Consider the following 25,855-nt stretch of genomic DNA (forward strand, 5'->3'; position numbering starts at 1 on the left):
CAGCAACCATGCATTAAATCACCATCTCCCGGTCTTCTCGCTTCCCAGCCCGCAAGAATTCATACCACAATTTCACCAACTTCTCTCCCCACCCAGTTCAATCCTTCAGTTCAACCTCCTCAGGTCGATCTGAATTTCACTACGGCTTCCAGCTTTAGCTCAGGTTCTCCCTCGTCTGTAACCATTCAACCGCAAGACTTCCCAGTCTTCACCACGGATTCCCAATCACAATGGCTCCCCTCCAGTTCACCCAGCCTGCCGGCATTACCCGCGCATCAACAACAGTTCAGCCCACCCGAGCAACCTCAACAGGACTTCGTCTTGTTCGACCACCCTCGGACCAATCAACCTAGGCACTCAGCTGCACAAGCTGCCTTTAGTCTCAACCAACGTCGTCACTCGTCTCATCATCTTCGCCAGCACCAAGCGCAAGGTCGCGTACAGCCTCATCACAACCATCGATTCGCTCGGATTCAGGCTTCTGGCCCACGTCAGCACCCTCGGTTGTCTGCGGTGTACTCTCCTGCTCAACCAACCCAGTTCTACGCTTCATCCGCCCCGTCCTCCTCGGCCGCATTGAATCGTCGTCAGCGCCCGCCTGTCCCGTTGTTTTCCCAGAGCAGTCACGAACAAGTAACTCCCAAGATGGACCTGCAAGGTATGTTGCCTCTTCAATTTGCCTCTCCGCAATCGCTAACCTAGCTTAGACTTGGATCTTGATGACTTTACTGGCTTTGAGGGCGGCGCCTCTACCACCTACTCATCGCCCGTCATGCCCTCTGTCTTTGACCTCGGCGGAAGCGCGTCTGGTGCCAGTCACTTGGGAACAGTGTCTCCTCAGGACTTGCTTATCCAGGAGCCCTTCATGTCTGCTCCAAATTCGACGGCTTTGACAGCTTTGACCTCGCCCTCTGTCTACAACGAGTCTCCGGAGTTTAACGATAGCTATGATGTCTCTCCCAACTTCGGTACTGGCGACTTCGGCACTGGTGATTTCGACTCTGCCTCGGGTGACTCATGGTTTCCATTGTTCCCCCAAGATCCAGCACCAGCCAGTAAGGACGCTGTTGCCGACAAACAGCAACTGGTCGAGCAGTCGTCTGCCACCAATGCTGATGACCTCGAGGTTGTTGAGTGCTCGTCTTCCTCTGGACATCGCAAATCTGCCAACTCATCTCCCTCCGGCTCCGCACGTCATTCCTCCGTTTCGGGTGTTAACTCTCGTCGACGAGACAAGCCGTTGCCTCCCATCATCGTTGAGGACCCCAGTGACACTATCGCCATGAAGCGAGCTAGGAATACCCTTGCTGCTCGCAAGTCTCGCGAGCGCAAGGCACAACGGTTTGAAGACCTTGAGGAGAAAATCCGCAAATTGGAAGCGGAGCGCGATCACTGGAAGAGCATTGCTTTGGGTCGTTCTTGAATTGTCGGGCTGGAACGTATTAGTGAACTTGGAGGGGATCCCCAGACCGCATGTGGTCCATTTTCTCCCTTCATCTTTATTTCCTTCAATGTTGCCATTTATAATCGAGGCAGGCTTTTTGTTTTTTATTGTAGTTGACCCCATGGTTTTCTTTCCATATCCCTCCAATGAAGCTTCTTCTTATGAATGACTGCCTGAATGGATCCCAAGGACCTGACAGCGCTTAAAGCTTCTGCGCTCCTCAAGATCCGAAACTGTATGACTTAAGTCATCAGAGTCTGTTAGACAGCAACTCCAAGCTGGACTTTGGAAAATGATGGTGGTGATAGACTGGACCATACTTGTTTGACCCCACCTACTTCGTGAACTTCACTGATTCACTCGCTATATTAAATCTGAATTATCACTTTCAGTTTGGCCACATTTTCATGCCGTATGTCTTGAAGCACCATGTTCAGGGTGAGTATAGGCTATATCTTGCAGCCTGCCTTTGGTTCCGATGTCTCAATTGAATGTCCTGGCCAATTACCCGTGTTGTAATATTTGCAGCGTAACGGCAACAGTAGGCTCTGAGCCAAATGTGCTCAGTTCTGTAAAAACATATAATGACCAATGCCCCCGCAGGGATCTCTTGTAGGAAGGTAACAGCTGTCGTGCTTGTCACCAGTTTCACAGATTAGTGATTCCGGGCTGAAGCCCAGCTAGGATCAGCTGCTTCCGTGGGCGACGGTGACAAGGCCCGTCTTCTCGCAACCGCCTCCTCTGCCCAGTCAGAGAGCTCGCGAGGCGAGCTTTGTCGTGATGTCGGTCTCTCGTACTGAGTTGGCGAGTGAACCATGTCCTGCCGGGCTTTCGCCCATAGTCAATTCTCGGCTATGCGCTCGCCGCCGGCGCTAGTTTCGAGGATTTCGTTGTTTACAATGTCTTTGTTCCCATCCCGAAAATCCTTCATAAGCAGGAGAAATTGGGAGTTTTTCCACTTGTCTCCTTTCTCATGCTGAACTGACTGTAGAATTTGCCTTGCGGCTTCCGATATCTCCGTTTGAGACTGAGCATCCTCTACGGGCCTGGGAGCTGCCGATTCAGAAGTTTCGTGGAGTTTGAGTTGTGACATATCGGGTACTTGCTCCAAATGATTCTTGCTGCTCGGCACAGCGACGTTCCTCGTGTCGAACAGGCTTTGCCCATCATTTACTTGTTGGTTGCTAGTCTCTGCAACAAGGTGTGTTCGCGTGTGCTCCGCGTTATTCTCTAAGGAAACACTCGGCGGTGATATTGTGGCGGTATCTACTGAAGCGGCGAGGTCGATGCTAAACGGTTGGCCGGCAGTGCTAGATTGTTGTTCTTCTTGCTGTTCCAACTCTTTCGCAATCTGTTCCATAACGGCGTCGACATGTTCCATTCGGCCGTCTCCGTGCGTTGCCACCCACTGGCCCATTTCAAGATCAAAATCAGCCTCAGCGCTGGCCGCATTACTGATGGCGCTGCCACCAACAGGCCTAGAAATAGATGGTCCAGCTTGTAGGGGCATCATGTTGTGTGGGAATGCGGGCGGGATCGATGGACGGTATTGGGTAGCCATGAACCCAGACGGTAGGCCCCCTGCATTCGAAACCCCGCCGACAAACCTTGTGAAGTCCTGCGCCCATGTGGGAGTCGCTGTTGGCGAGTTTGCGGCATAATTTTGCCTGTGTGGTGTATGCATAGCTGCTCCATCGGCTGAATTCGATACTCGAGGAACGGCAGATTGATTTGGACCAGGAGAGAGTCGATGAAGGTGCCGAGTATCTGGCATCTGAGGCGTCTGCGAGGCCTGGAAGGACCTCGTGATAGGGGTGACATAGGTTGAAAGCGTCGTTGAGTCGATTTGGCCAGTTGAATCTGATCCAAGAAATGCGCCGAAGTTCGCTTGTGCCTGTGCTGAAGTGACTGAGCTGGTAGACCGGAAACCCTGGCTTTCGATTAGTAGAATGGCCAAAGGATCACCTGTCCTAGGAAATCTCTTACCTGCTGGACACGGGGAGCGTCGACGAAACGATCTTGGTGAAGGCTTCGATCATGCGAGCCATGCTCTACAAGGCTCTTGAACGCCGTGGAGCCGCCACAGGAGCTATCGGACATTGCGAAGTAATCCAAGCCGAAGTACTGGCAAGAACAAAACCTATCTTTGTCTTGGACTAGAAGTGATACGGTGATTATCGAGATGAGGGATTCTGTCCGAAAGACTTGAAGTGATAGGTGAAGCTGTGGTCCGTTGGTGTAATGCTGATGTTACTTATAACGAGAATACACATTGTCTATCGTATAGGGAAATGATGTGGTGGTCCGGAGAGGGTTTCATGGTCAAGCGGTCCAGATCACGGTGCCCACTAGGAAAGGCATCCAGAGATTGTGGCGATGTGCCCCTTGTGACAGGTTTGTCAATGTCGGATGCACTGATAATACAGAACAGTAGTATGCAGTACCTCGGCATCAGCCTACCTCGAGTACCCACCCAGGCAGGAAGTAATCGGTAGTGGAAGGCGGGGGAAACGGGGCAAAACGCAAGTAATCTCACGTGCCAATCATGGGTCTCGAGAACTCATCGGAGGATATTTAAGCCGAACGTCAAGATCCACGGACCACGAGCCAGTAGTCCATCCCATACCGCCTACCACAAATGCTCGAGTTCACGAAATGCTGCGTTATCGCCGAGGTACGTACACAGCATTGCCAACGATTGGGTCTTAAGCTAAGGCTAGCTTGGAAGTAGCTCTTGAAAGGTGGCTACTGTATTGAAGCAACATCACATTTACCACCACCTTGGCGACGTGCAGCGAACGGTATTATTTGTTTTCCTTAGATCAACTCATCTCAATCGGTCCGGCCCTACAACAGACGGTCCCTTGGACATTTCCACTCGCAATGGTTCGTTCTGTCCGTTCACCCCCTCTATGTTTGGTGCTAACATAGGCTATCTTGGTTGGAGGCTTCTGCCCAGGTTATATCGAATCCAGGTCACGATGATATGATTGTACGAGTTTCTCCATGGATGCCTCCCGTTCTGCTTTGTATTTGGTTGATGCTCACTCCAGGCCCGACTGCGAGCCTGGCACTAAAACCAAGCACTGCGGCTCCATGTCCCACAAGCCACGCAACGTTGTTCTGTCGAGCTAATCATGTTCTACCGCACAGCACGATGCCGTTCTTGATTACTATGGTCGCCGACTTGCGACGTGCTCAAGCGATCGGACCATCAAGATCTTCGAAATAGAGGGAGACTCTCAGCGACTCGTCGAGACCCTCAAAGGGTAGGCACCCTTCAGACTTAGACCGCGTTGGACGTTTGTTCCTCCCGCTGACCCTGCGACAGTCATGATGGTGCAGTCTGGTGTGTTTCGTGGGCGCACCCCAAATATGGAAATATTCTAGCCTCGGCAGGCTATGACGGCAAGGTTTTCATCTGGAGAGAGCAAAACAACCAGTGGCAGAAGATCTTCGACTTTGCCTTGCACAAAGCCTCCGTCAATATTGTCTCATGGTCACCACACGAATCCGGCTGCCTCCTAGCATGCGCCTCCTCGGACGGGAATGTCAGCATCCTTGAATTTCGCGATAACAGTTTCGACCATGTCACCTTCCCTGCTCATGGGTTGGGTGTCAACTCTGTTTCGTGGGCTCCAGCAATGGCACCTGGAAGCATTATCAGCAGCTCTCCCGGCCCTGGTTCAGCAGGTGTAAGACGTTTTGTTACGGGTGGCTGTGACAATCTGCTCAAGATTTGGGTCTTCGACTCGGCCTCAAAGTCGTACAAGCAGGAACAGGAGGCGCTTTCCGGCCACACGGACTGGGTTCGTGACGTTGCGTGGTCACCAACGGTTTTGCAGAAGTCGTACATCGCTTCGGCGTCCCAAGATAAGACTGTTCGCATCTGGACCTCAGATGCGTCAAGTACGGGACAGTGGAGCTGCAAGATCCTCACCTTCGATGCCGCCGTCTGGAGAGTCAGCTGGTCCTTGAGCGGCAACGTTCTGGCAGTGAGCGGAGGTGACAACAAAGTGTCGTTGTGGAAGGAGAACCTCAGGGGTGATTGGGAATGCGTTAAGAGTATCGAGGAGTGATTCGGATATTAATGTGTCACCATATGCAAGGCGTTCGCGACAAGATAGAGCAAAGATACGCGATTGCCCTCCTGGGTTCGACGTCCAATTGAAGCTGCTGTTGCAGTCAAACCTGAACCTGACGCCGCAGGTATGGAACTGGGCGATAGAGGAAGAAACAATAGGCTTTTTTCTTGAGATTCCATTACGATCATGTCGGCTCGTGGCACACCATTCCTCTAGGCAGCCCGTTGAATGTGGTGCGTAGCATGCAGGTCTCGTCACTGATCGAGCCTCGCGACGAGGTCGCGGCGGACCCTACTGAAGAGCTCGTTGACGTTGGTACCTCAGTCCGTTGGAAGATCGTATATCTCCCATGTAGTATTGGATGTCATGAATAGTCTGCTGGCCATCCCAGGCAAGTCGTATGGGTCGAAAGCAACTGTCCGGGCAGTCAGTGATATCCGCATTGCTAAAAATGTCAGTTAAGGAATGTTCGGCTATTCGTTGGCTCTAGGCACACATTTGCAAAGCGCGTGCCGGATAGTGCGTAGCCAACGGGTTCATCTCTGTTCCTTTGATGTGTCAGCAATCAGACGTCATCCAGTCGCAAAAGCGCAGCTTCTTCTCAATCCATAGCTTCCATGAATTGTAACAAAGGCTTCGGACTTGTCGGGTGTGAAGTTGATATCTAGCGGGGCAGTGTGCTTGGAAGGACAACCTTGGCGAGATGTGACTAACGGTGCAGTCGTGTCGTTGAGAGTGCGTGACGAGGCCAGAACAAATTGGCCCCCCGTTCCCATGCTACCTCTGTCCGGAAAGCTTCGGTGGACCACAGTGTGAAGCAGTTTGGGTAGCCGTACCTAGCCCCTAGATTCTCGATGGTCCGATCGATGCACCTGTGGAAATTGAGCTCCTTCGCAGGGTTGTCTCGATGTATGTCGACGCAGTTTCTCTTCAACTGGAAAGCCGTATTCTCGACGGTCCCAATGCCACTAGTGATGGGCTCCTTTGCAACTCCGACAGAATTTCGCAGCCCCTGCCCCGGTACAGTGCCTTGAGTCGTAAAGTTGAACGGTTATGAGTTTTCACCAAGGCTCCCGATATCGAATGCGCAAAATTGAGAGTGACCAGTGCATTCTCTGGCAGCATCTCCGTCGGTATCAGCCACGCTGCCCCTTGATACTAATAGGATATCGGTGTTTGTATTGGGCAGCAACAGCGTGCGCGTCGTATGGTCAGTGTTGTGCATATTGATGACGATGGTTCTGTTGGAGTCACCAGCAATGCCTTCTATGACATCATAGAACCAGGCATAGACTCTGTCAGCCGTCGAGGCATAAAGGAAACCACCATTTGGTGGTAGTCCTATTCCGTGGTTCAGATTGGAGTCATGGGGCTTGTAATGTTAGTCGAACTGAAGTAAAACACTGCTTTGGACACTGCCTTACCTCGGACGACTCATCAATCGTTCGCTCCTTGGAAACTGTCAAATAAGTGTCGCCGTCGTCATTCAGCGTCAGGTGTTTAATTCCGGATCTAGCATCAGAAAACAGGAGAGCTCCTTGCTGATCGAACAGAGTGCTTTGGGGACGATTGTAGCACTCAGCAATGAGACGAAACGTTCAGCGCGGCGATAGGCGTTTTGTAGCCCGGCTTAAAGAGATTTCGATGGTCGTTGAGTTGTCGCAAAAACAAGCAGGCAGAGCAGGCGAATCATAGTGGAGGAGAGCCGGATGGCGGATAGTGAGAATGAACCAGCAACGGCGGAGCGAAATTGAGCACAAGGGAGACTGGGGCATGTCTTGGAAAAGGTCTTGGCCAGGGTATGAAGCTGCGAAGAGAAGGCCTTCACTCTACGTGTCGGTCCTGTCGGCTAGTGATTGCCGCCTTTGGACAGCTCGCGGAATAACATTCGTTCTCCCACAGAGAAAGTCCCAACGCAATGCCAATACCGACTATCCTAAGCCCCTCTAAGCTGTCACGGAAGAATAGCACTGATGTGTTCGCCAAGTGATAGGAGAGCAACGTTGAGAGAAGGGCGACAGGCCAAGATGCTGGACGTAAATGGTGCCCCGCGTACGGTCCTGACCGACAACGCCGTGTCTATGACGAAATAGCCAGGAGCACCAGCCCAATTAATTGTAGCAGCCCGTCCCCTAAGCCTCAGCATGGCTGAGTGATTCGGTGATGCCATAACGGAAGGCTGACGGCTCTCGAGAGACAGCTCATCCGTTTCAATTCTGGGGCTGAGAAAGCGCGAGATAAGGAATATATAGATGCCGGGAGCAAACTGTTTTGTTGCCGGCTTCGCAATCCGCTTTCCATGCCTCCACCAAGCCTTCAACTTGAATCGCCTTAATTCGAGCAGTACTTTGGGGATGTGATATGTATGAAGAGGCTTCCTGGGTAGACAAACAGCAAGATTAACCTAGACCAGACCCACCGGCCGGGCCTCTTCCCAATGCGGGTCATCCCGACCGTCGACTCGCCTCCATCGCCTTGCAACTACCTACATCGTGATCAACCAATGATCCTCTTGGATGAAGTAGAAAAATGCCAGTAATAGACACAAAGAAATCCGATGCATGATCACAGGTCACAGTAAGCAAGCTATGAAGAGGTGTCCTTTAAACTTGCCAAAGCTGGTCTTAGTCTGAAGCCATTGCAAACGCGCTGAATACTATTCTGAAGATGTTTCGCCATGGAGAACGAATGATACCCACACGCACAACCAACCCAGTGCAACAAGCGTCCCGTATGTGTGTGCTCAACTAGGTGAACGCAAGGAAATCAGTGGATCTTGCCCCCCACTCCCCTAAATCCAACATTGCGCTGCTCCATTACGCCGGTACCGCCCTCTTGCTAACAGTTACGACCTGTGAATAAGCCAACCGGACTCATCGGAGGCCGATGACACTCATCTCCAGGGTCCAAACGCGTCTAATCCAGACCTTAAGTTTGCCCTGAACACCTTCGACGTTTTCAAGCTCGACGCCTTCCCACCAACAACGCCTCGCGGGCTTGCGCCAAAAAAGTAGTAGCTTCTGCGCCATGCCTACAGCGTTGTTGCCCATCTCGTTGCCCCGAATATCGCTACGTAGACGTGCCAAGGCCAAACTACAAACTACCGCCTTGTTCGGCTCGCCTGCCCGGTGACCCCAATTGTCGTCATGATTAAACCCACTACTGTCAAGTAAGCCTCTAGTCTGGCGTGCATTCATCCATAAGTGATAAAACCTACCCGGCTGTCAACATCTCAATGAGGTGGGCTTCCGTAGTTCCTGGCTCATCGCTTCGTTTCAGGCCTGAAAATATGCCGCTCTGTTGGAGAAGTGCCTTGCCCGCAGCTCTTTTAACTTCCATCATCTCGGGTTGTGTAATGTCAGCTTGTGGGGGAATGACGTAAAAGTCGAGGTCCTCTCGCAGAACGATAATACCCGCTCTCTTTGACGAGTCGTCCCTCGAGCCCATGGAATCGCCATTTGCAGCCTCCTCATCCTGTGGAGGGCTTGGAGATGCGTCGGTAGGTATCGACTGCGCGACAGTGCGGAAAAAGTCAAGCATGTACTGCAGCGATGCGGGATCATACTATTCAGGCATGTCAGCGTGATCAGGAGCCGTGTGCAATGTGAAATCACAAGAGGATTGTTGTACGTACGTCGACCTGGACAGCATCGCCATCAGGGAATCCACCCATATGACCCTCAGGGAAGAGCCCGTTCGGAAAGAGAGACAGGAGCACGAATTCAGGCAACGTCAAGAGCTCGTCCCTCGACAACACGAACCTTGTGCCCCTGCAAGAATCGGCATTAGCGTATGGATTTATTGGTAGAAATAGCAAGCCCTACCGAAGGTCCATGGCAATCGTCTCATCGGCGCCGACATCTATGCTCAAGTCAATACACCGGTACGCATCAGTACGGGAGAGCAGAGAGGACTCACCTCCAATGGCATTGATGGGCGGGCCACCTTGCTGTACTTGAGTAATAATACTCGACGCGCCTCCGGCGGTAGCCATTAGGAACGTGAAGGACTGAAGTGGACTGGGACCCTCAGAATATGCGGGTGGTGGTTCAACGTCGTCGTCCTTCCCGGAAGAGCTACCTTTGGTATCTTGGGGGAGCGCACGCTTGGTTTCGGCGAGCGCCTGATGGAAGAAAGTTGGGGTTGAGATGGATGATGATTGATTCACAAAGAGACCGGAGGCTAGAGGTGCATACGCTGGCGCGGCGACCGATAAGGCAGAGGCAGTAATGTTCGGAACACTTGAGTGACAGTTATCTTCAGAATCGCAGGAGTTCTCTAGAGAGGCGATTATGGAAGAGAAAGGCGGTGGCCGCGAAGCTGAGGCCTCGGAGGTGGGGTACTGAGGCGGCGGCGATCGGGCCCGAGGGTTGGATCCTGGTGTTGCCTCGTTGTGTTGTTGGTCTTCTTTGTCTTCAAGCTGGAGAGTTTGCCCCCTCTGGAGAGTGACTGTAAGCCGGGAGGACACGGGCTGCCCGTTCCTGGCGTCTGGCGAACTTGGCAACGTGGTGGCGGTTTCGAGAGTGTATTAAAGGTCAGATCGTGGGCTGATGTGGCAGAGTGGCAGTTGGATCGGTCAAGACGCAGTCGCAATCGCTCTCATCTGGTCGTGGTTCGTGCGTATTTATGGCGACGCCAGAGTGAAGTGCCAAATCCTTATTCGATCTGGCGATAAATGGGTCGTCGTACGGGGAAAAGTGGTGGTGGTACCGGGAAATAGTGTGGTTGGCGAGGAGCGAGAACGAAGAGAAGCGCGTAAAGTCCCAGTCGGGTATGGGAAGACAAGTCGGTTTGCAGGGAGGGACTGAGACTGTTATTCTTCTTCTCTTTCGGTATTTCTTCCCTCTTCCGACCTAGATTGAACAATGAGTGTTCCTGAATGGGATAATGGAAATGGGGGAAGGAAATTGGGAGTGAGGTCTGTCGGGGATAGTTTAATGAGGTTAAACAAGCATGGCATTATGGCGCTTACCTACCTACCTAATACATGTATGTACTGGGGGATGCCCCACAAATACGGATATGTCAAGCCGCATTCGTCCGTTTCCTAAGCACCCTGCTTTGCAAAGTGGATGGCTCCTTATCACTTGCGGCCTGGCTAACGTTTCGCTCCTTGAAGTACCTTGACTCCATGACCCCATATAGGTTACCCAGACCACATCACCATAGTGCACCGCCGAAGCTTCCTAGACTCATTCTTGCTTGGTAGCCTTCGTTTTCCCAGGCTCCTCCTTCCAGTTTGGACCTCAGGAACTTTGACTTCCTGCTGAGGAGATCTAAGCTGGCCGTGTTCTTCTCTGCAACATTGCATTGTCAGGCGTCTTAGAGGCTCGTGCGGCGCCAGAAGTACTTGCAACGTGCCTAAACCAAAGAGACGTAGAAACCACATTCTGCCAACCAATGGGCAACGCTGTTCACCAGGTTTGCTGGCTCTCCTAGCCGCCCATGGCACATATGTGTTTCAATGCTAATAATGTACTATGCGTTGACTACGTTCACACACTTGTATTACGACTTCTGGCTTCCAGAGCCGCCTTGTTTCCTTGCGCAGTAGGTCCTAAGCTGTATTGAGTTGAACGAAGATGGGATACGCGGCAGGTTGCAGTCTTGGAACCTCGACACATTCGACAAAGGCGCCCATGTTCATGGAATCACCGTCAGTTTCTTAACCCTCAAGTTTACATGAAGATGTAGAGCGCAATCAACCGGCTAATCTGATATGACGTATCATCTTCCGAACCAGGTGTGCTGTCATAGAATACCAACTAGAGGAATGTCGCGGTAAACAGCATCTTAGCCAACACTAAGCGTAGCTGCATGTCATGGACAAATATCGTGTCCAAGGTCAACGGGTGGGCACGGCATCACCGGTATTGTTGCCACAGCAAATTTGTTCGACACCTACTTTATTCATCCTCGTCACTGCTATCGCCAAAGATGGCCTTGAAGACCTCGTCGCCGGGCCGTGAGGCCTCAACAATGATCTCGCATCCGGCTTTGGATACTTCGTCCGTTGACTTTGACAGAACCTTTGCTACGTCGGGGCCCGACAAATCGCCCGTTGAGTGCGTCTCCACCCGGGAAGAAGACGACGGCTTCGTTGCATCTAACCTGGCAGGGAGTGCATTGTGGAGACCGCGGATCTCCGAAGAGGCGCCCGGATTCGAATCCAGCAGAGCATGGGCAGGCGGCCGCACGTTGAAGCGTTTGCACAGCAACCTTGTCGGAAAGAACTCTTCAGTCAATCTCGTCATACGCCCGTACATCCCCATCTTGGCTGCCTCTTCGGCTGGATCCGCTGGCTTAGAAATCTGCTGTACGTTCGAGTCCGAACTGGATCCCGAACCCGCGGGTACCGTGCTCTCTGTTGAGGCAGTTGTGAATCGGGTAGCCATAAATCCCGTCATGGGCTTGAACAGCTGCGCGCACTCATAAAACTCCTCGATCTCCTTGACATAGTCATCATTCGTCACGCCTGGGGGCTTTACAAGAGAGGTGCCACCGAAACCGGCCGCTCTTTGTAGGTAGAGTCGGTAACGAGCGCGTTTAGCCTCATCGTTTGCATAAGGTCCGCCTGCGCCTGCACCCCGACTCATTGCTGCAATGGCCGTCTCTTTGGCCAAGCTGGGTATGCTCTGCAACCTGTCTTGCAGCCTTTGCCCAGGCGGCTTGGCATGTTCTGGCAGAGGTTCGCCTTTGGCTGGTGGAAGGTTCTGTCTGCCAGAGGCCGCAGCCAGTCGCTCGCGAGCAGCGGCTGACATGTAGTCAAAAATAGACTTTCCAGGGAGGGTAGATTCGCCTAGAGCAGCTGCTCGAGTTCTGGGATCATGCTGAGCCGCTCTTGCAGCGTCTGCCGCCGACGTGTACACCGTTCTTTTATTGGTGTCTATACGCCGCTTCACTGAAACCCATCCAGGGGGGATATCTGGAGGAGGGTAGGAGGACAGTGACTGCCTGAACAGTTGAGGTTCCGAGATGTGGCCGGCGACAAAGCCATTCAATGGTGGTTTTCCATCTAGACAATTTGTCTGGACATGATCCCCAACTACGCCGGATTTAGAGATGAAAATTGGCTTGACCCGTAGCGTTGGGTTTGCTGACACAGTCTTAGTCGCTGGCTGCTTCTTCTTCTTCTTCGCTTTGTCACCGCCCAGGACTCGATTATATGATATATGAGGACCCATTTCGTACGGATCGTCCTCGTCAGAGCCGGTGTCGTTTAATACTCCAACACCAAAGCCCCCGTTTTGTGCTTGCCCCCGTTTCTTGCCAGGTATGCCCAGTGAAGGCTGAGGACCGCTGGCGGAGCTGTATTCCTCCTCGTCAAAATCAACCCCCCCCGAGCCGATCCGGTGTATTCGATTTGTACCGGATCCAGAGCTCTGTGAGAGTCGAGCCTCCTCTTGGTAGCCCAAACCTCGCCGGTCGGCCTTGCGAGAAAAAGTAATCATGTCGACGTCTCCTGGGGCAAACAGATGGGTTTCTTCAGACGCGGTAGACTGGCTGCTGGCAGAAACATCCAGCCGTGCTTTTCGGCGTACTTTTGGCCCAATACCTTGTCCATCCTTCCAGCCCATTTTTCGCAGAAGCTTGAGACCCATAGTATCACCCTGGGTTCTTATCAGCCCGGCCAGCCCGCCGGGATGGCATCTGCCTTGGCCAGAAGCCCCAAGGGCAGCAAATGGATCAGTGGTCCGGATCTGTTGAGCGGCAGCGGCGTCGGCAAGATCTTCCTCGTCCATATAGTCTTCCGGTCGGTGATGGGCTGTATCCAAGTTGGTCATCCGTCGGTTAGTGCGGCTCGAAACGAAGGTAGACGGAGTCCAGCCTTCCTTTGATCCGACAGTGTTGAAGTAGCTAGACACCAGAGTTAGTCAATTCAAAGGTGCAGTATACTATTATACCGCGGCTGAAAGACTTGTGGCGGGGTCAAGAAACTTACCCAGCACTCCATCCTCCAGTGAAAGCACCGTGAAGGCGTCGCCGTCCACGATCATCCCTCACTTCCTGCTTGTACAGAGGGATGTAGGAGCCATCGTCACGTACGTCTGGGTCCAAGGGGGGCAAAGGAGTGCCAAAAGCAACATGCACGGCGGCTTCATTATACAGATCGGCCTCAAACGTCGTATGCGGCCGCTTGCGACGCGACATGGGACTGACGGTGACGACGAGTGCAACCTGCTGCGACTGGTAGTGGTTAGGGAAGGATAGCATTAGCGGGTTGGAATTTGGCGCCCGTTTGGTAGTCTAAGACGTCGGGTTGGTTGCGGTACCTTTCAAGTAAGAAATGCTTAAGCAACGTCCCGCTGGTGGGTCTCGATGTTGAGGCAAGATCTCGGCCACGGACGTGGAAGTGATGCGATGGACCGATGGACCTCCACGTTAATTATTCTGCCCTTATCTTATCGGACACCGTGCTGATGCAGCAATAGGTAGACGGAGCAAAGCCGTACATACTTGTAGCCTGCCTGCAGTCGGTTCAGGGCCGAGCCATGACGGGGCTAGCCGCTCTGTTGGGTGTCGGCCTTCGTTGTGGATCGAGTGCCCATCATCCACCGCGCAGGGGACACTACCTATGTGCGAATACCTACTGCCAACTACTACCTACCTACAGATATACGTTCCTTGGTAGGTAGATGTATATATTTTGGGATCCGATCGCACACGATGATTCGAGAGGAGGGCTAGGGTGAGGGACATAACTTGGTGTCCGCAGCTGATTAGAGTGCTAAACTGTAGGTAGATCTAGGTACCTTACTCGCGACACTTCGCGGTCCTTCGCGGTCCTTCGCGGTCCTTCGTGGTACTTCGCGGTACTTCGCGGTCCCCATCCTTTTCCTTCAAGATCCTGAAGGTGATTTGGCATAGCGAAGTTGGCAATTTCCCATGGGAGCCCAACTCCACGCGGTAGTCCCGTTTTGCCACACAAGGCGCGGAAATACCGCCACGCCCGCTCTACCTAACACGACAACAGTCCATGGTGCCTTGACAAGGGACCGAAGTACTTGTGTCCCTAAGTATCTGTACCTATCCAGAGAGGCTAGACCAGCCAGTCTTCAGTCTGTGTTGTCATTGCTCAGTCCAACACAACTCGGTCAGGTAGAAAGCCAGGTGGGCGATAGGTCGTGTACACACCCCTTGCTAAACGCGTACCTAAACGCAGTGCCTATCTAGGTAGGTACCTTAGTAGGTACTCGTCTTCACCCAAGATGATTGAACAAAGGGAACTGGAGAACTCTACCACCAAGACTGTATCGCTTGAGTATATTCGGAGAATTGCTTCGTGGTGCAAACGAGCTGACCTCCAAAGACACAACGTTAGATATAAAGGGGAATCGGTGGTTTGATGTCTCTCAAGTCGTTGATCGAATTACCGACCTACTTAGGCACACCCTAAGGTACTTTACCTAGGTAGGCACGCAATGTAACTACTGACAGAGTCTCCGTAGGGAACCACTTCAAGTAAGTGGTGTGCGGGGGGTGGAACCTGGTTTCGTCGTCACGCCTGCTGTGTGCAGTGCTGCGCTGTGCCTTGATTTTGCTTCATGCTTGTGCTTCGGTCCTTTTCCATCCTGTCGAGATGCAGGAACTTTTGAGGCAAAGTACCTAGCTTTGGCCAAGTGTCTATCGGCTTAGTAGATAAGCTATCGGTAGGTTCGAAGACATTCTGACGGAGCCGGTTTACTTCTGGCTCAGTAGAGTATCTTGATTGTTCGTAATTGCTTGCCACCCCTCCCAATTCCCTCCCCTTATTATTACATCTACTAGTGTGTGTTTGGTCGGGGTACGTAGTGATTATCTGCTCTTCTGCCGGCCCCCGCTCGCCCCAGGCAATTAATCTCGAGAGGGGCATACATAGAATGGCATCGAGTACGTGTGTACGAATACTTGGACAAGACCATTGCGGATTACCGATAATGGGCGCACGCATGTACACATACTCTCTCTAACAACAAACAAGGCCCGCCCCGTCGAACAAAGACAAAAAGACAACTTTTGAACCTGATATACCAAATTGTCTTTGCCCGAGACATACCTAAACAACAGGCACATTGTCTCTGCCTTGACCGCACGTACCTTGGACGTAGCGCTCGCCCTTCCTCCCTTTCTCGCTCGCCCGCTTCTTCCCTGTTCTCTCTGCCTTGTGCTTCTCCTCTCGGTTCTACCAACCCCAGTCCCGTCCCATCTCCAGCACGTCCTGACCGGTCTGTCCCCCGTCTCCGTCCCTCGCCAGAGCCAGAGCCAAAGCCAGACAGAGCCTGTGCCAGCCGCCAGCACACCCGCGAGCCGTCGCAGTGTCGCATCCCTCTCCTCCTCCTGTTACTCTTCTGTCCCGTGCTGCAATGACAACAGCAATCCCGGCGAGCTCTGATTCCTCCCCGGCGCATGCTCCTCCCCATCCGCCTCCATCTCATCCTCACTCTCAGCCAACCGCTGTAGCGCGCTCCCTCTCTACCCGAAACCGGCCTCCTGTCTCCGCCTCTGGGCCTCCTCCAAAACGTACCTCCTCCACAAACCATCACCATCACCACCACAGCCGAAGTCAACAACTCCAGCAACGCTCCCACTCCCGACAATCCTCCTCTACAACTACTGCCGCCGCCGCCGCCGCCGCCCCTCCTCCCCTCGTTCAAGATCTGCTCCCGCAACATGATTACGAAACTGCAAAAGTAGTCTCCTACTCCAAGCGCACCGCCCCAAGAGACCAACCACCCTCATCATCCCGCGCCGACGCCTCGCGTCCTCAGCGTCACAGCAGCACCACATCCAATCACAATTCTCACCATCGCATCTCCGACATGCCTGCAAACACCGCCGTCGCCAACAACGCTGGGCCAGCTCCCGTGAGCAGCCATATCGCACCCGACCCAAGAAGCCCCGGCGCGACTTCCGCCTCGAAGCATACCAGCAGATCCCGTACCACTATCCCTACCCCATCTGGAAAATGGATTCTGGGCAAGACGATCGGTGCTGGGAGTATGGGCAAAGTGAAACTGGCCCGCAAGGAGGACACAGGCGAGCAGGTTCGTTCCCTCCCTACGCTTTACTTCCACTGTCCTCCCATTCGTTCCTGACCCTTGCCCCTTTTGACTCTAGGTTGCCTGCAAAATCATTCCCCGTGGTTCCACAGAGGATGGGCACCAAACCAAAGCAGACAAGGAGAGGGCCGACCAATCCAAGGAGATCAGAACCGCCCGAGAAGCTGCCATCGTTACTCTCCTTAGCCACCCCAACATCTGCGGCATGCGAGACGTCGTGCGTACGAACTATCATTGGTATATGCTCTGCGAATACGTCAATGGCGGACAGATGCTCGACTACATAATCTCGCACGGCAAGTTGAAGGAGAAGCAAGCCCGTAAATTCAGTCGGCAGATCGCCAGCGCTCTCGATTACTGTCACCGCAACAGCATTGTCCACCGAGATCTCAAGATTGAAAATATCCTCATCAGCAAAAATGGAGACATCAAGATCATCGACTTTGGCCTGAGTAATCTTTTCGCCCCGCGCGGTCACCTGAAAACCTTTTGCGGTAGTCTTTACTTTGCTGCCCCTGAGCTTCTCCAGGCTAGGGCCTATACGGGTCCCGAAGTTGACGTGTGGAGCTTCGGCATTGTCCTCTACGTTCTAGTCTGCGGGAAAGTTCCTTTCGATGATCAGAGTATGCCCGCCCTGCACGCCAAGATCAAGAAGGGCCTGGTTGATTACCCCAGTTGGCTTTCAAGCGGTAAGACTACGACTTTGTGGTTCATTGCTGGACTGCACGCTAACATGCTGCAGAATGCAAGCACCTACTCTCTCGAATGCTTGTGACCGATCCCAAACAACGTGCCACAATGCAGGAAGTCATGAGTCATCCATGGATGATCAAAGGATACAGTGGACCACCCGACAACGGCCTGCCGCCGCGAGAGCCGCTTACTCTTCCACTAGACGCTGACGTAGTTAACGCCATGACTGGGTTTAACTTTGGCTCCCCAGACGCCATTAGAGCTCAGTTGACGAGAACGATTGAATCCGAGGAATATCAGCGTGCAGTCAAGCTATATCAGCGTGAAAAGGAGCTTCCCCAGCCGGCCAGAGACGTCGAAAAGAAGCGTGGCTTTGGCTTTGATTTTTACAAAAGGAGGAACTCGGGTAACAGCCGTGATACGCTGACGGCGCCAAGTTCCGAGGCTTTGCAACTTGGCAATGATCCTCTCAACGCTTTCAGTCCCTTGGTTTCGATTTACTACCTGGTACGAGAGAAACAGGACCGTGATCACCTCGAGAAGAACCCGGGTGTTCCGAATGCTCCTAAGGAGAAGCCCGCAGTTCCCGAGATCACACCGCCACAAGAGGCTCATACAAATTCATCGGCCTACGAGATGCCTGGCGAGAGGGCCACTGGGGGACGCTCTCGTCCTCGCGCCAGAACTCACGGGGAAGACGAGGCCCCCGATGCAGTCAAGAACTCACAGCTATCACCGACAACACCTCTTTCACCGGAGGTACCTCCTGAACCACTTCCTAAGAAGGAGAGCACGGCAGCTGGAATCCTTAGACGATTCAGCACCCGAAGACGCAGAGATCCGGAGAGGTTAGACAGGGACCGATCTCATCCCCCGGTTGTTCAAGTTCACTCTCCGTCAGAGGCTTCCGCTCCATTGCCCCGCAAGAGCTTCAGTATCCGGCGGGGCAGACGGGAACGTGAAGAGCCCGACCCTCTCCCACTGCGCTCTGGTAGTAGCCAGCCACAGCACGGTGACCTTCTCAGTCCACCCTTATCCGCTGGGGGTCAGTCACCGCGCCGCAAGGGTTTGGGCCGATCTACTAGCGTCAATTCCGCAGACTTGCGTCGCCGTGGATCAACTCGGGCTCTGAACGAACCGCCACCAACAAGTGGGTCAGACCAGTCAACATCCATGGACAGACCACAGCCTGCGCAGAGAGAAAGTCAGCAGACACGAGCGGCCTCCATGCGAGCCAAGTCGCTTGGCCACGCTAGGCGCGAGAGCATTCAACAGCGGAGACTTCGCCGGGAGGAGGCAAGAGAAGCAAATGTCCCTGAGGAGACGGATCAGGAGCATGAGCAAGGCGACCAGAGCGGTGTCTCGACCGACAGGCTTGATAGTTCCGACCTAGCTAAGCCTGTCTTTCTCAAGGGACTGTTCAGTGTTTCGACAACGTCGACCAAGAATGTGACGGAAATTAGGGCGGATATCAAACGGGTGCTCAAGGGTCTTGGAGTTGATTACACCGAGATCAAGGGCGGCTTCTTGTGCAAGCATACACCTAGTATCGACCTCAAGAAAGTACAGGATCCGCCCGGTAGCCCTGGACAAGCGCCACCGGGGCACAGGAGACGCTTCAGCTTCGGGGCTATCCGAGGTGGCGACCGAGAGAGAGAAGACTTGCGCGAGACGGAGCGAGGCCCTATCACGCCGCGTGGCACCGGTAGGAACGGGGCCGACCAGAGTTGCTCCAACTCCGACGTCTCAGTCGACAGTGTCTCGCGGGAGGCGGGAGGCTCATCTCGAAGAGTTCCGGGTGAGACGAGCACACACGTCCAAAGTGACCTCGGCGGAAGTATGGTTCTGGAATTCGAAATATTCATCGTCAAGGTTCCGCTGCTCTCCCTCCACGGGATTCAATTCAAACGGTTGGTGGGAAACACATGGCAGTACAAGAACATGGCCGATCAGGTTCTGAGGGAGCTTCGCCTGTAGACGGACAGACGCATGAACAGACAATGCATACTACTGGCCATGGACTAGCCGGAGCCAGGTAGCAGACTTCAGCGGCCTAGGGCAAAACGTGGATTTGACGGCGCACATTCTTATCATATGGCCATTTCTAGCCTTTGATTTATTTCCTTTTGTCTCGACGGCCTTGCTAGCGCCGAGTTGATTGGCAGCCCGATTATCACGGTCAACAGCTTGGGGAAGGATGACATTGTTTGAATAGGCGTCATGCAGGCAAACCACGGCAATGCTGTTACAGGCACTAATTCAGTTTTTGGTTACGGAGAGTCAGCATTTCTGGATAAAGCTGTTTGTGAGAGCCGAGTCGTGATGTCTGTTGCGAGGCCCCCAAAAGGCATATGCTTATCATGCTGCCGCGGAAGTATATGGGCTCGGGTGGGCGCATAGCTGAACAACTTTCCATCAAACCGCACAGAATGACAAGCATTTGAATTCGCGACCCATCTGCGAAGCCGCCCCCAACGGCGGCTCTATAGGCCCGGGCTAGGTACAGATATTGCATGCCTGAGGTAAGCTGTGGCCATGCTGCCTGTGGGGAACGTCCCTGAGTCGGCCCAGTGTGGGTGGCCCGCCCTCCAACCACAGGAAGGCCGGATGCCTTCTTCTATTAGGTAATCCGCTGTTAGCTCACACGCTGTCACCTTGCGGTCGCCTCGTCTGGCCTTGCGTACCTTCCTTGCTTGCCTTTGCCTTGTCTGGCTCAATCTTCAACCTTCCCTGGTTTATTGTGTGCTTCACATAACCTCGAGTTCGAATACGCACTTGCCTCCTCACCCACGCGCTCAGGTCTTCCGAAAAGCTCGAATACGCGCAACCGCAATACGCACCGTTGCGCCTTCGTCCGCAATCTCCTAATACCTTGCGACCCAGCTTGCGCGCGCAGACACCCGAAGCCTGCACGCACCCCGCGAAATTGACCCCGACAGACCGCCGCCCACCGCACATCGACATCTCCGTCCTCACAACCGCGACCTACCATCGTCAGAACCGTCGACCGCTACGCCACAAGTTGAGAAAGATTGGAGAATAATCAAAGAAAGACTATTTGGTTGTCAACAAATCCTGAGCCTTTCACCTCCCGGCACCACTTTGGACTTCTTCCATCTTAACATCTTCCGCCAAACGCACTGACCTGGGTCTTCAAGATGATGCCCGCACAGCACGTTTACGGACACCACCAATTCAATCCACAAGCCGACTCGGCATGGATGCATCAGCAGTCAACCCAACATCACCATGCCCAGCAAGCTGCTGCTGCTGCCGCTTCTGCCGTCCAGCAGCAACAGCAACAGCAGCAGCAACAGCAGCAGCAGCAGCAGCACTATAACCGACTCGCTGGAGGTCACTCTGCCGTTCCTTCCCTTGGCAACACGCACGCCCCGGATGGAGGTCACGACAATATTTCGGAGGATAACCGAAGAACCATGGCCTACATAGCTGATCTCTTGAACGAGAGCACTCGTGAGGCTGCTCTTTTGGAGCTCAGTAAGAAGAGAGAGCAAGTTCCTGAGCTAGCTTTGATTCTGTGGCATTCATTCGGTAAGCTTGCATACTCGAAGTAGAATGTACGAATAAATCATCTAACGCTGAGTTTAGGAGTCATGACCTCGTTGCTGCAGGAAATTATCTCGGTTTACACCCTCCTGAACCCGTCCCAACTCACGGCTGCGGCATCCAACAGGGTGTGCAATGCCCTAGCTCTTCTCCAGTGCGTCGCATCTCATAACGATACGCGCACGCTTTTCTTGAACGGTATGACGTTCCACGCCAACTCTCTGGGACTCTCATCTGGTCATGAGCTCACACACATCTAGCTCATATCCCACTCTTTCTCTATCCTTTCCTTAACACGACGTCGAAATCGAGGCCATTTGAATACTTGCGCCTGACGTCGTTGGGCGTCATCGGCGCCCTTGTCAAGAACGACTCGTCCGAGGTTATCAACTTCCTCCTGACCACAGAAATCATCCCTCTATGTCTTCGTATTATGGAAACGGGCTCCGAGTTGAGCAAGACTGTGGCTATCTTCATTGTACAGAAGATTCTCCTGGATGACAACGGGCTGAACTACATCTGCGCCACCTACGAACGCTTTTATGCCGTGGGCACTGTCCTAAGTAACATGGTCGCTCAGCTTGTTGAACAGCAGACTGCACGTTTGCTTAAGCATGTCGTCAGGTGCTTTCTCCGGTACGTTTCACTCATTTTCTTGCATGGCAGTTGTGGTCCATGGCTGACTGGCAGGCATCGAACAGGCTAAGCGACAATGCTCGTGCACGCGAAGCCCTCCGCCAATGTCTCCCAGAGCCTCTTCGAGATGCGACCTTTTCTTCTGTGCTTCGGGATGACGCGGCAACCAAGAGATGTCTAGCGCAACTTCTCATCAATCTTTCAGACAATGTCGTCGAACCCACCCAAGGGGGGCACCCAGGCCTGTGAGGCCAGACTTACTTGACATACTGTAACGTTTTCGGGCCAACATAGACTCATGCATAACACGGCGACTCGGAGGTCAGTGATTTCATTGGAAAACGCAAAAGCGTCGTGGCCTTATTGATACCCGCTTCCTTTGTTCCGGCTTGGGGCATATCTGGTTGATCTGGAACGCATCTTCGACTCGCGGTTTTCATTCATTCTTTCTTTGTCTGTAGCATCGGAAGGGACGGAACAAAAAGCAAGGGGGTTTTTTTTTTTCCTTTTCTTTTCTTCACCGTTCAGGGCTGGCGATGGGGGTACGTCATTTCGTCATTTGATTATATGGTAAGGAGCAGTCGGACTGGAAATGGCGCCGGAGACGGGGGGTGAATGAATGTCACGGGCTCTTTGGGCACGATGCAAGACTATGTGGTGTTGGTATCGCCTTATGTTCGGCGGTGAAAATGGCAGTACTGGCTTCTTTTGGGTGGCTCAAGTATGCGAGCTGTCTTTTCTGGCAGCGGGTTGAAGGGAGTACGGGATTCTGGTGCTGTTGATATAACTCAACTTTCCCATGTACATCAACCCTCAATTCCAATATCCAATTTGATTCAACTAGACCAACCACCACCCGCTGTGTCCCTTTCCATTCAGTTGCTCTCCCTATTCGCACGATCTTATATTCATCACTTTGCACGTTGGTGTATCTCTGCGTTGGGCAGCACAGTCCCTTATTATAATGAGGTCTGGTGTCTGTCTGCGTGCTGTTTTTCTGCAAACCGACCGCAGAAGAGAGTGCCTCTACATGGTAATACATGCAGTGTAGTGTTATCGGCAAGGGCTGATCTCAGTGCGTGATTCATCGTTGGTTATGTTGCTAGCATGTTCCATGACCTGCTTAGCCAATGAGACAACAAACTATGCACCCTTGCCAAGTACATGTACGATCTTCAGGACAAAAACTACATTTGCGATCAAATCCTGGTGAGCTCGTATTGGTATTGATAAGCGCACATTGGCCGAGCATGCTGGTTGGAACTCGTAAACTGTCGCTTCGCCTTTGTCTTGGTCTACCTGAACACAGCAGGATCCCGCACACAGGCGGATTCAACCATACGTAGAGTGTTGGTCATACTAACTTGTCCAAAGAGGAACGGCTTCTGATCAAAAGTGTCATATGCTGGAGACTGTGATATAACAGTGTTGCACACCTAGCCGGTCGTTTGACAAGTAACGATCTCGACCAGCAAACAGTCATCAAGCTCTCTCACACACCAAGGTTAGGGTGACTGATTCCAATCTGCATTGGTACAGTACTGAAACCCGAAGGCGACCGTTGCAAACATGGTTGAATGCGCACTAACATTATCTCAACTGCCTAAGACAAGCAAACAAACCTGCACTCAGGAGAAACAGATATTAGCCTTCTGGTGGACTTGCTACTTCTTGATTGTTGCCGCTAGTATTATTCGTGGCAGATGGTGTTGACTTCCAAGCCGTTGCGATATAGGTAGCTTATAGAGACTATTGTACAATGAGATTTGCAGGAATGCTAGTAGCAACCGCCGGGGGCTTGTATGTAAAGAGTACCATGTGACATCGATCGCCGCACTCCCTTTCATGCCCTAGAATATGTGGTTTCCGGCTTCGACATTTAAGCCCAGCGCTCCCTCATAGCTCTTTTCTGGTCTAAACCAGTAGCAAAACATCATCTTTCCGAGTGTATCATGCTGTTTGGGAAACTGCTCCAGACTAGCTCGCACCATCGGAATTACAAAGAGAATCCACTCTTGGGGACTTTTATTACCAGGTAGAAACCTTGCACTTTATATGAAGCTGCACGAGCTTACATTCATCTCTGACGATCGCAGTCAAATTGAGATTTGTCAACATCATAGTTGAGATTGCTATTGAACTCTATCGTCTTTCGGCAACACGTATATGATACCGAAAGTGAAATATATAAACACACTCAAGTGATAACTGATTAAGACACGTCATACGCTAGACATTGAGTGATGAGATGATAGCTTCTGGTCCACATTAGGACTCATGTTATGGGGGATGAAACCAATAAGACAGCATTTGACGCTGACAAGAACAACGACTGGAGTATCCATGACCCATGGCATCAGGCCAAAGCCACCGAGCCGGCTCCATCGTCGCAAAAGTCAAGGCGAAAGAAAACAGCGGCCAAAATTCCAAGCCAGCATCGGGCTCTAAATTGGGAAGGAACAGAGCCTTTTCTCTTGGAGAATATGTGGAGGGTTGCGGCAGCGTGACGGGCAAAGCTTACCCGGGTGAGTATCGCAACGAGCATGTTGGTAGCTAGCATGTACAGGTTGATAAGAGCATGGGTGAAATTTTGGTATTCGGGAACCAGAGCTTGCCCCTTAGCAGCAATCAGTACGGCGGGCTGCTGTTAAAAGCTTACCAATCCAGCACTAAAATACACTTCCATTGGAAAATGGGCAGTTTGTATCCATCCCAATGGGTAGTTGACAAATATAAATCCGACCTTGCTTTATGGCCTCACACATGGGTTTCGATGAACTCGTCAGTAAGCATCTCAGGTCGGGTGCGCGGCAATGGGCGGCAAGCTCTGATGCATGATTTGGGAGGGTTGAGGGCGGCAAAGACGATGGTAGTTGATAAGATCTACCACCGCTACTCATGTTTCTAAAGATAGACATACAAAACCCTATCGGACAAGGCATGGCAGCATTAGACTGTCGTCTATCGTAGTTTGTGTCACGTTTTCATGGCGCGGCACCCCTTGGTCCAAAGATGAGAAACAAGAGACCGCTGGACGTCTTGCCAGCCCTACGTTCTCGTAGTTTCCTCGCAAGAGCCGCGACGGAAACTCAATGCCGTGCTGTTCAGATGAAAACAAGGTTTCAAAAAGTCAAAGAAAAAAAAGAAGAGAGGGAAAATACAATAAGAAAGCGCCTTACTGCCATGCGGGTTGACCTTTAAGCGTCTGCCTGATTTGGAGGTGGCAGGGCATGGCGCCCGTCGGGCTGTAAACTGGCAAACGCGACGCAATGCACGACGATAGTATATGCCTAGCTCAGCAAAGGTGCAGAGAGTTTGGATTGGCTGAGTTGAACGGAACAGACGGACGGATGGGTGGCTTGATAGATTGGTGGTCGGGGGATGGATCGGATGTGTTGATAGTCGAAATTTGGTCCGAAGGACGTCGGATGCAACGGGATTTGAGAAAAGGACAGCCGCTAGGCCACAAATAGACACCGTTTGAATGGTTACACAAAATGCGGCTTAGGGCCAGCCCAGAGACTGAGACTTCCAGCCTGTCTCTGGAGGCGCAGGTGCAGGTGCAGGTGCTGGTGCAGGCTCAGCTCCTCGTGCGTAGCGGTACGTACCTATCGATGCGTACAACTGCACCCCCCGGTCGTCCGCCTTTTCCTCACCAAAGCACAGGTGGCAACACCCAGAACTGGCGGTGGCCTTACGGCGTCGAGTGGACAAGACGGATACACGTTGGTTAAGTCGTACGCAGACAGGCCCGGGCATGACGAGTTTGACCTGCAAACATACCCAAGGTTTCCTCCCCCCCCTCTCCCCGTTTACAAACACACACACACACACACACACTCGCATAGAGTACTTGTCGCACTTAGAACTTGCTCCAAGATGTACACAAATCACTCGCATACCGTATCCTCTCATCAAACACGAAGTCCGCACAGGCCACAGGCTGCTGGAAAGGGGTAAGCGGGCTGGCAGAAACAGGGATCTAGATGTGGCAAATGCAGGAATTCATTTACGTCAGCAGCAGGTAGGTGGCAAGGGTTAGGGTTATATGGGTGGGTGTGTGTGTAGGTAGGTTGACCGCCTGTTATAATGGGACTAGCGTATGGCCTGTGCGGACTTCGTGTTTGATGAGAGGATACGGTATGTCCGCCGAGGGGCGGACGCGCCATCAAGCCCAATCAGTCGTATTGGGAGGAGGAGCGGGTGTCTAAATGCCCGTCTCGGCGTACATTTTCCCTATCTCGTTGTACTACCGACGTCTCAAGCCCACAAACGAGTTTGATAGACGACGGCGTCCGTCATAGACCAACGGTCGCATTCGTGCGTACCGATGCAGACGCGAAGAAAGATCCAGATGCAAACTCATAATGATGAGAACTTGGAATTCATTC

General features: G+C 52.6%; 10 protein-coding genes across 10 annotated transcripts; 6 read left to right on the forward strand and 4 right to left on the reverse strand.

The window, feature by feature from the left end:
• Nucleotides 1-274: 274 nt before the first annotated feature.
• On the forward strand, nucleotides 275-1,513 carry LY79DRAFT_211983 (bZIP transcription factor). The gene is made up of 3 exons (XM_060551544.1): nucleotides 275-490; nucleotides 541-658; nucleotides 708-1,513. Exons 2-3 carry the CDS (start codon nucleotides 646-648, stop codon nucleotides 1,421-1,423), a joined length of 729 nt encoding a protein of 242 aa, XP_060414007.1. The 5' UTR covers nucleotides 275-490; nucleotides 541-645; the 3' UTR covers nucleotides 1,424-1,513.
• A 772-nt stretch (nucleotides 1,514-2,285) lies between these two features.
• On the reverse strand, nucleotides 2,286-3,544 carry LY79DRAFT_590270 (uncharacterized protein; the record flags this gene model as incomplete). The annotated part of the gene is made up of 2 exons (XM_060561126.1): nucleotides 2,286-3,374; nucleotides 3,431-3,544. 2 exons carry the CDS (start codon nucleotides 3,542-3,544, stop codon nucleotides 2,286-2,288), a joined length of 1,203 nt encoding a protein of 400 aa, XP_060414008.1.
• A 513-nt stretch (nucleotides 3,545-4,057) lies between these two features.
• Nucleotides 4,058-5,812, forward strand: LY79DRAFT_212057 (protein transporter sec-13). Its single transcript, XM_060551545.1, has 5 exons — nucleotides 4,058-4,118; nucleotides 4,176-4,330; nucleotides 4,392-4,436; nucleotides 4,598-4,713; nucleotides 4,776-5,812. Exons 2-5 carry the CDS (start codon nucleotides 4,328-4,330, stop codon nucleotides 5,521-5,523), a joined length of 912 nt encoding a protein of 303 aa, XP_060414009.1. The 5' UTR covers nucleotides 4,058-4,118; nucleotides 4,176-4,327; the 3' UTR covers nucleotides 5,524-5,812.
• Nucleotides 5,813-6,442: 630 nt separating this feature from the next.
• LY79DRAFT_687254 (uncharacterized protein) lies at nucleotides 6,443-7,699 on the reverse strand (the record flags this gene model as incomplete). The annotated part of the gene is made up of 3 exons (XM_060564680.1): nucleotides 6,443-6,901; nucleotides 6,954-7,070; nucleotides 7,595-7,699. The coding sequence occupies 3 exons, from the start codon at nucleotides 7,697-7,699 to the stop codon at nucleotides 6,581-6,583; spliced, it is 543 nt and encodes a 180-aa protein (XP_060414010.1). The 3' UTR covers nucleotides 6,443-6,580.
• Nucleotides 7,700-8,402: 703 nt separating this feature from the next.
• On the reverse strand, nucleotides 8,403-9,523 carry LY79DRAFT_669758 (stress response protein Whi2; the record flags this gene model as incomplete). Its single annotated transcript, XM_060563689.1, has 5 exons — nucleotides 8,403-8,688; nucleotides 8,747-9,093; nucleotides 9,164-9,299; nucleotides 9,354-9,390; nucleotides 9,448-9,523. 5 exons carry the CDS (start codon nucleotides 9,521-9,523, stop codon nucleotides 8,403-8,405), a joined length of 882 nt encoding a protein of 293 aa, XP_060414011.1.
• Nucleotides 9,524-11,435: 1,912 nt separating this feature from the next.
• LY79DRAFT_515521 (uncharacterized protein) lies at nucleotides 11,436-13,680 on the reverse strand (the record flags this gene model as incomplete). The annotated part of the gene is made up of 2 exons (XM_060554724.1): nucleotides 11,436-13,386; nucleotides 13,472-13,680. The coding sequence occupies 2 exons, from the start codon at nucleotides 13,678-13,680 to the stop codon at nucleotides 11,436-11,438; spliced, it is 2,160 nt and encodes a 719-aa protein (XP_060414012.1).
• A 546-nt stretch (nucleotides 13,681-14,226) lies between these two features.
• LY79DRAFT_554082 (uncharacterized protein) lies at nucleotides 14,227-15,199 on the forward strand. The gene is given in 3 exon segments (XM_060557831.1): nucleotides 14,227-14,295; nucleotides 14,306-14,695; nucleotides 14,771-15,199. 2 exon segments carry the CDS (start codon nucleotides 14,416-14,418, stop codon nucleotides 14,938-14,940), a joined length of 450 nt encoding a protein of 149 aa, XP_060414013.1. The 5' UTR covers nucleotides 14,227-14,295; nucleotides 14,306-14,415; the 3' UTR covers nucleotides 14,941-15,199.
• A 467-nt stretch (nucleotides 15,200-15,666) lies between these two features.
• On the forward strand, nucleotides 15,667-19,360 carry LY79DRAFT_212393 (uncharacterized protein). Its single transcript, XM_060551546.1, has 3 exons — nucleotides 15,667-16,553; nucleotides 16,627-17,257; nucleotides 17,311-19,360. Exons 1-3 carry the CDS (start codon nucleotides 15,873-15,875, stop codon nucleotides 19,236-19,238), a joined length of 3,240 nt encoding a protein of 1,079 aa, XP_060414014.1. The 5' UTR covers nucleotides 15,667-15,872; the 3' UTR covers nucleotides 19,239-19,360.
• A 1,059-nt stretch (nucleotides 19,361-20,419) lies between these two features.
• On the forward strand, nucleotides 20,420-21,713 carry LY79DRAFT_515731 (cell differentiation family protein; the record flags this gene model as incomplete). Its single annotated transcript, XM_060554742.1, has 4 exons — nucleotides 20,420-20,813; nucleotides 20,871-21,026; nucleotides 21,089-21,464; nucleotides 21,530-21,713. 4 exons carry the CDS (start codon nucleotides 20,420-20,422, stop codon nucleotides 21,711-21,713), a joined length of 1,110 nt encoding a protein of 369 aa, XP_060414015.1.
• A 3,451-nt stretch (nucleotides 21,714-25,164) lies between these two features.
• Nucleotides 25,165-25,517, forward strand: LY79DRAFT_554090 (uncharacterized protein). The gene has a single exon (XM_060557832.1). The coding sequence runs from the start codon at nucleotides 25,222-25,224 to the stop codon at nucleotides 25,504-25,506; it is 285 nt and encodes a 94-aa protein (XP_060414016.1). The 5' UTR covers nucleotides 25,165-25,221; the 3' UTR covers nucleotides 25,507-25,517.
• The last annotated feature ends 338 nt before the right edge of the window (nucleotides 25,518-25,855 follow it).

Source organism: Colletotrichum navitas (genome assembly GCF_030913465.1).
Source record: "Colletotrichum navitas strain CBS 125086 chromosome Unknown LY79scaffold_30, whole genome shotgun sequence".
Taxonomy (NCBI): Eukaryota; Fungi; Ascomycota; class Sordariomycetes; order Glomerellales; family Glomerellaceae; genus Colletotrichum; species Colletotrichum navitas.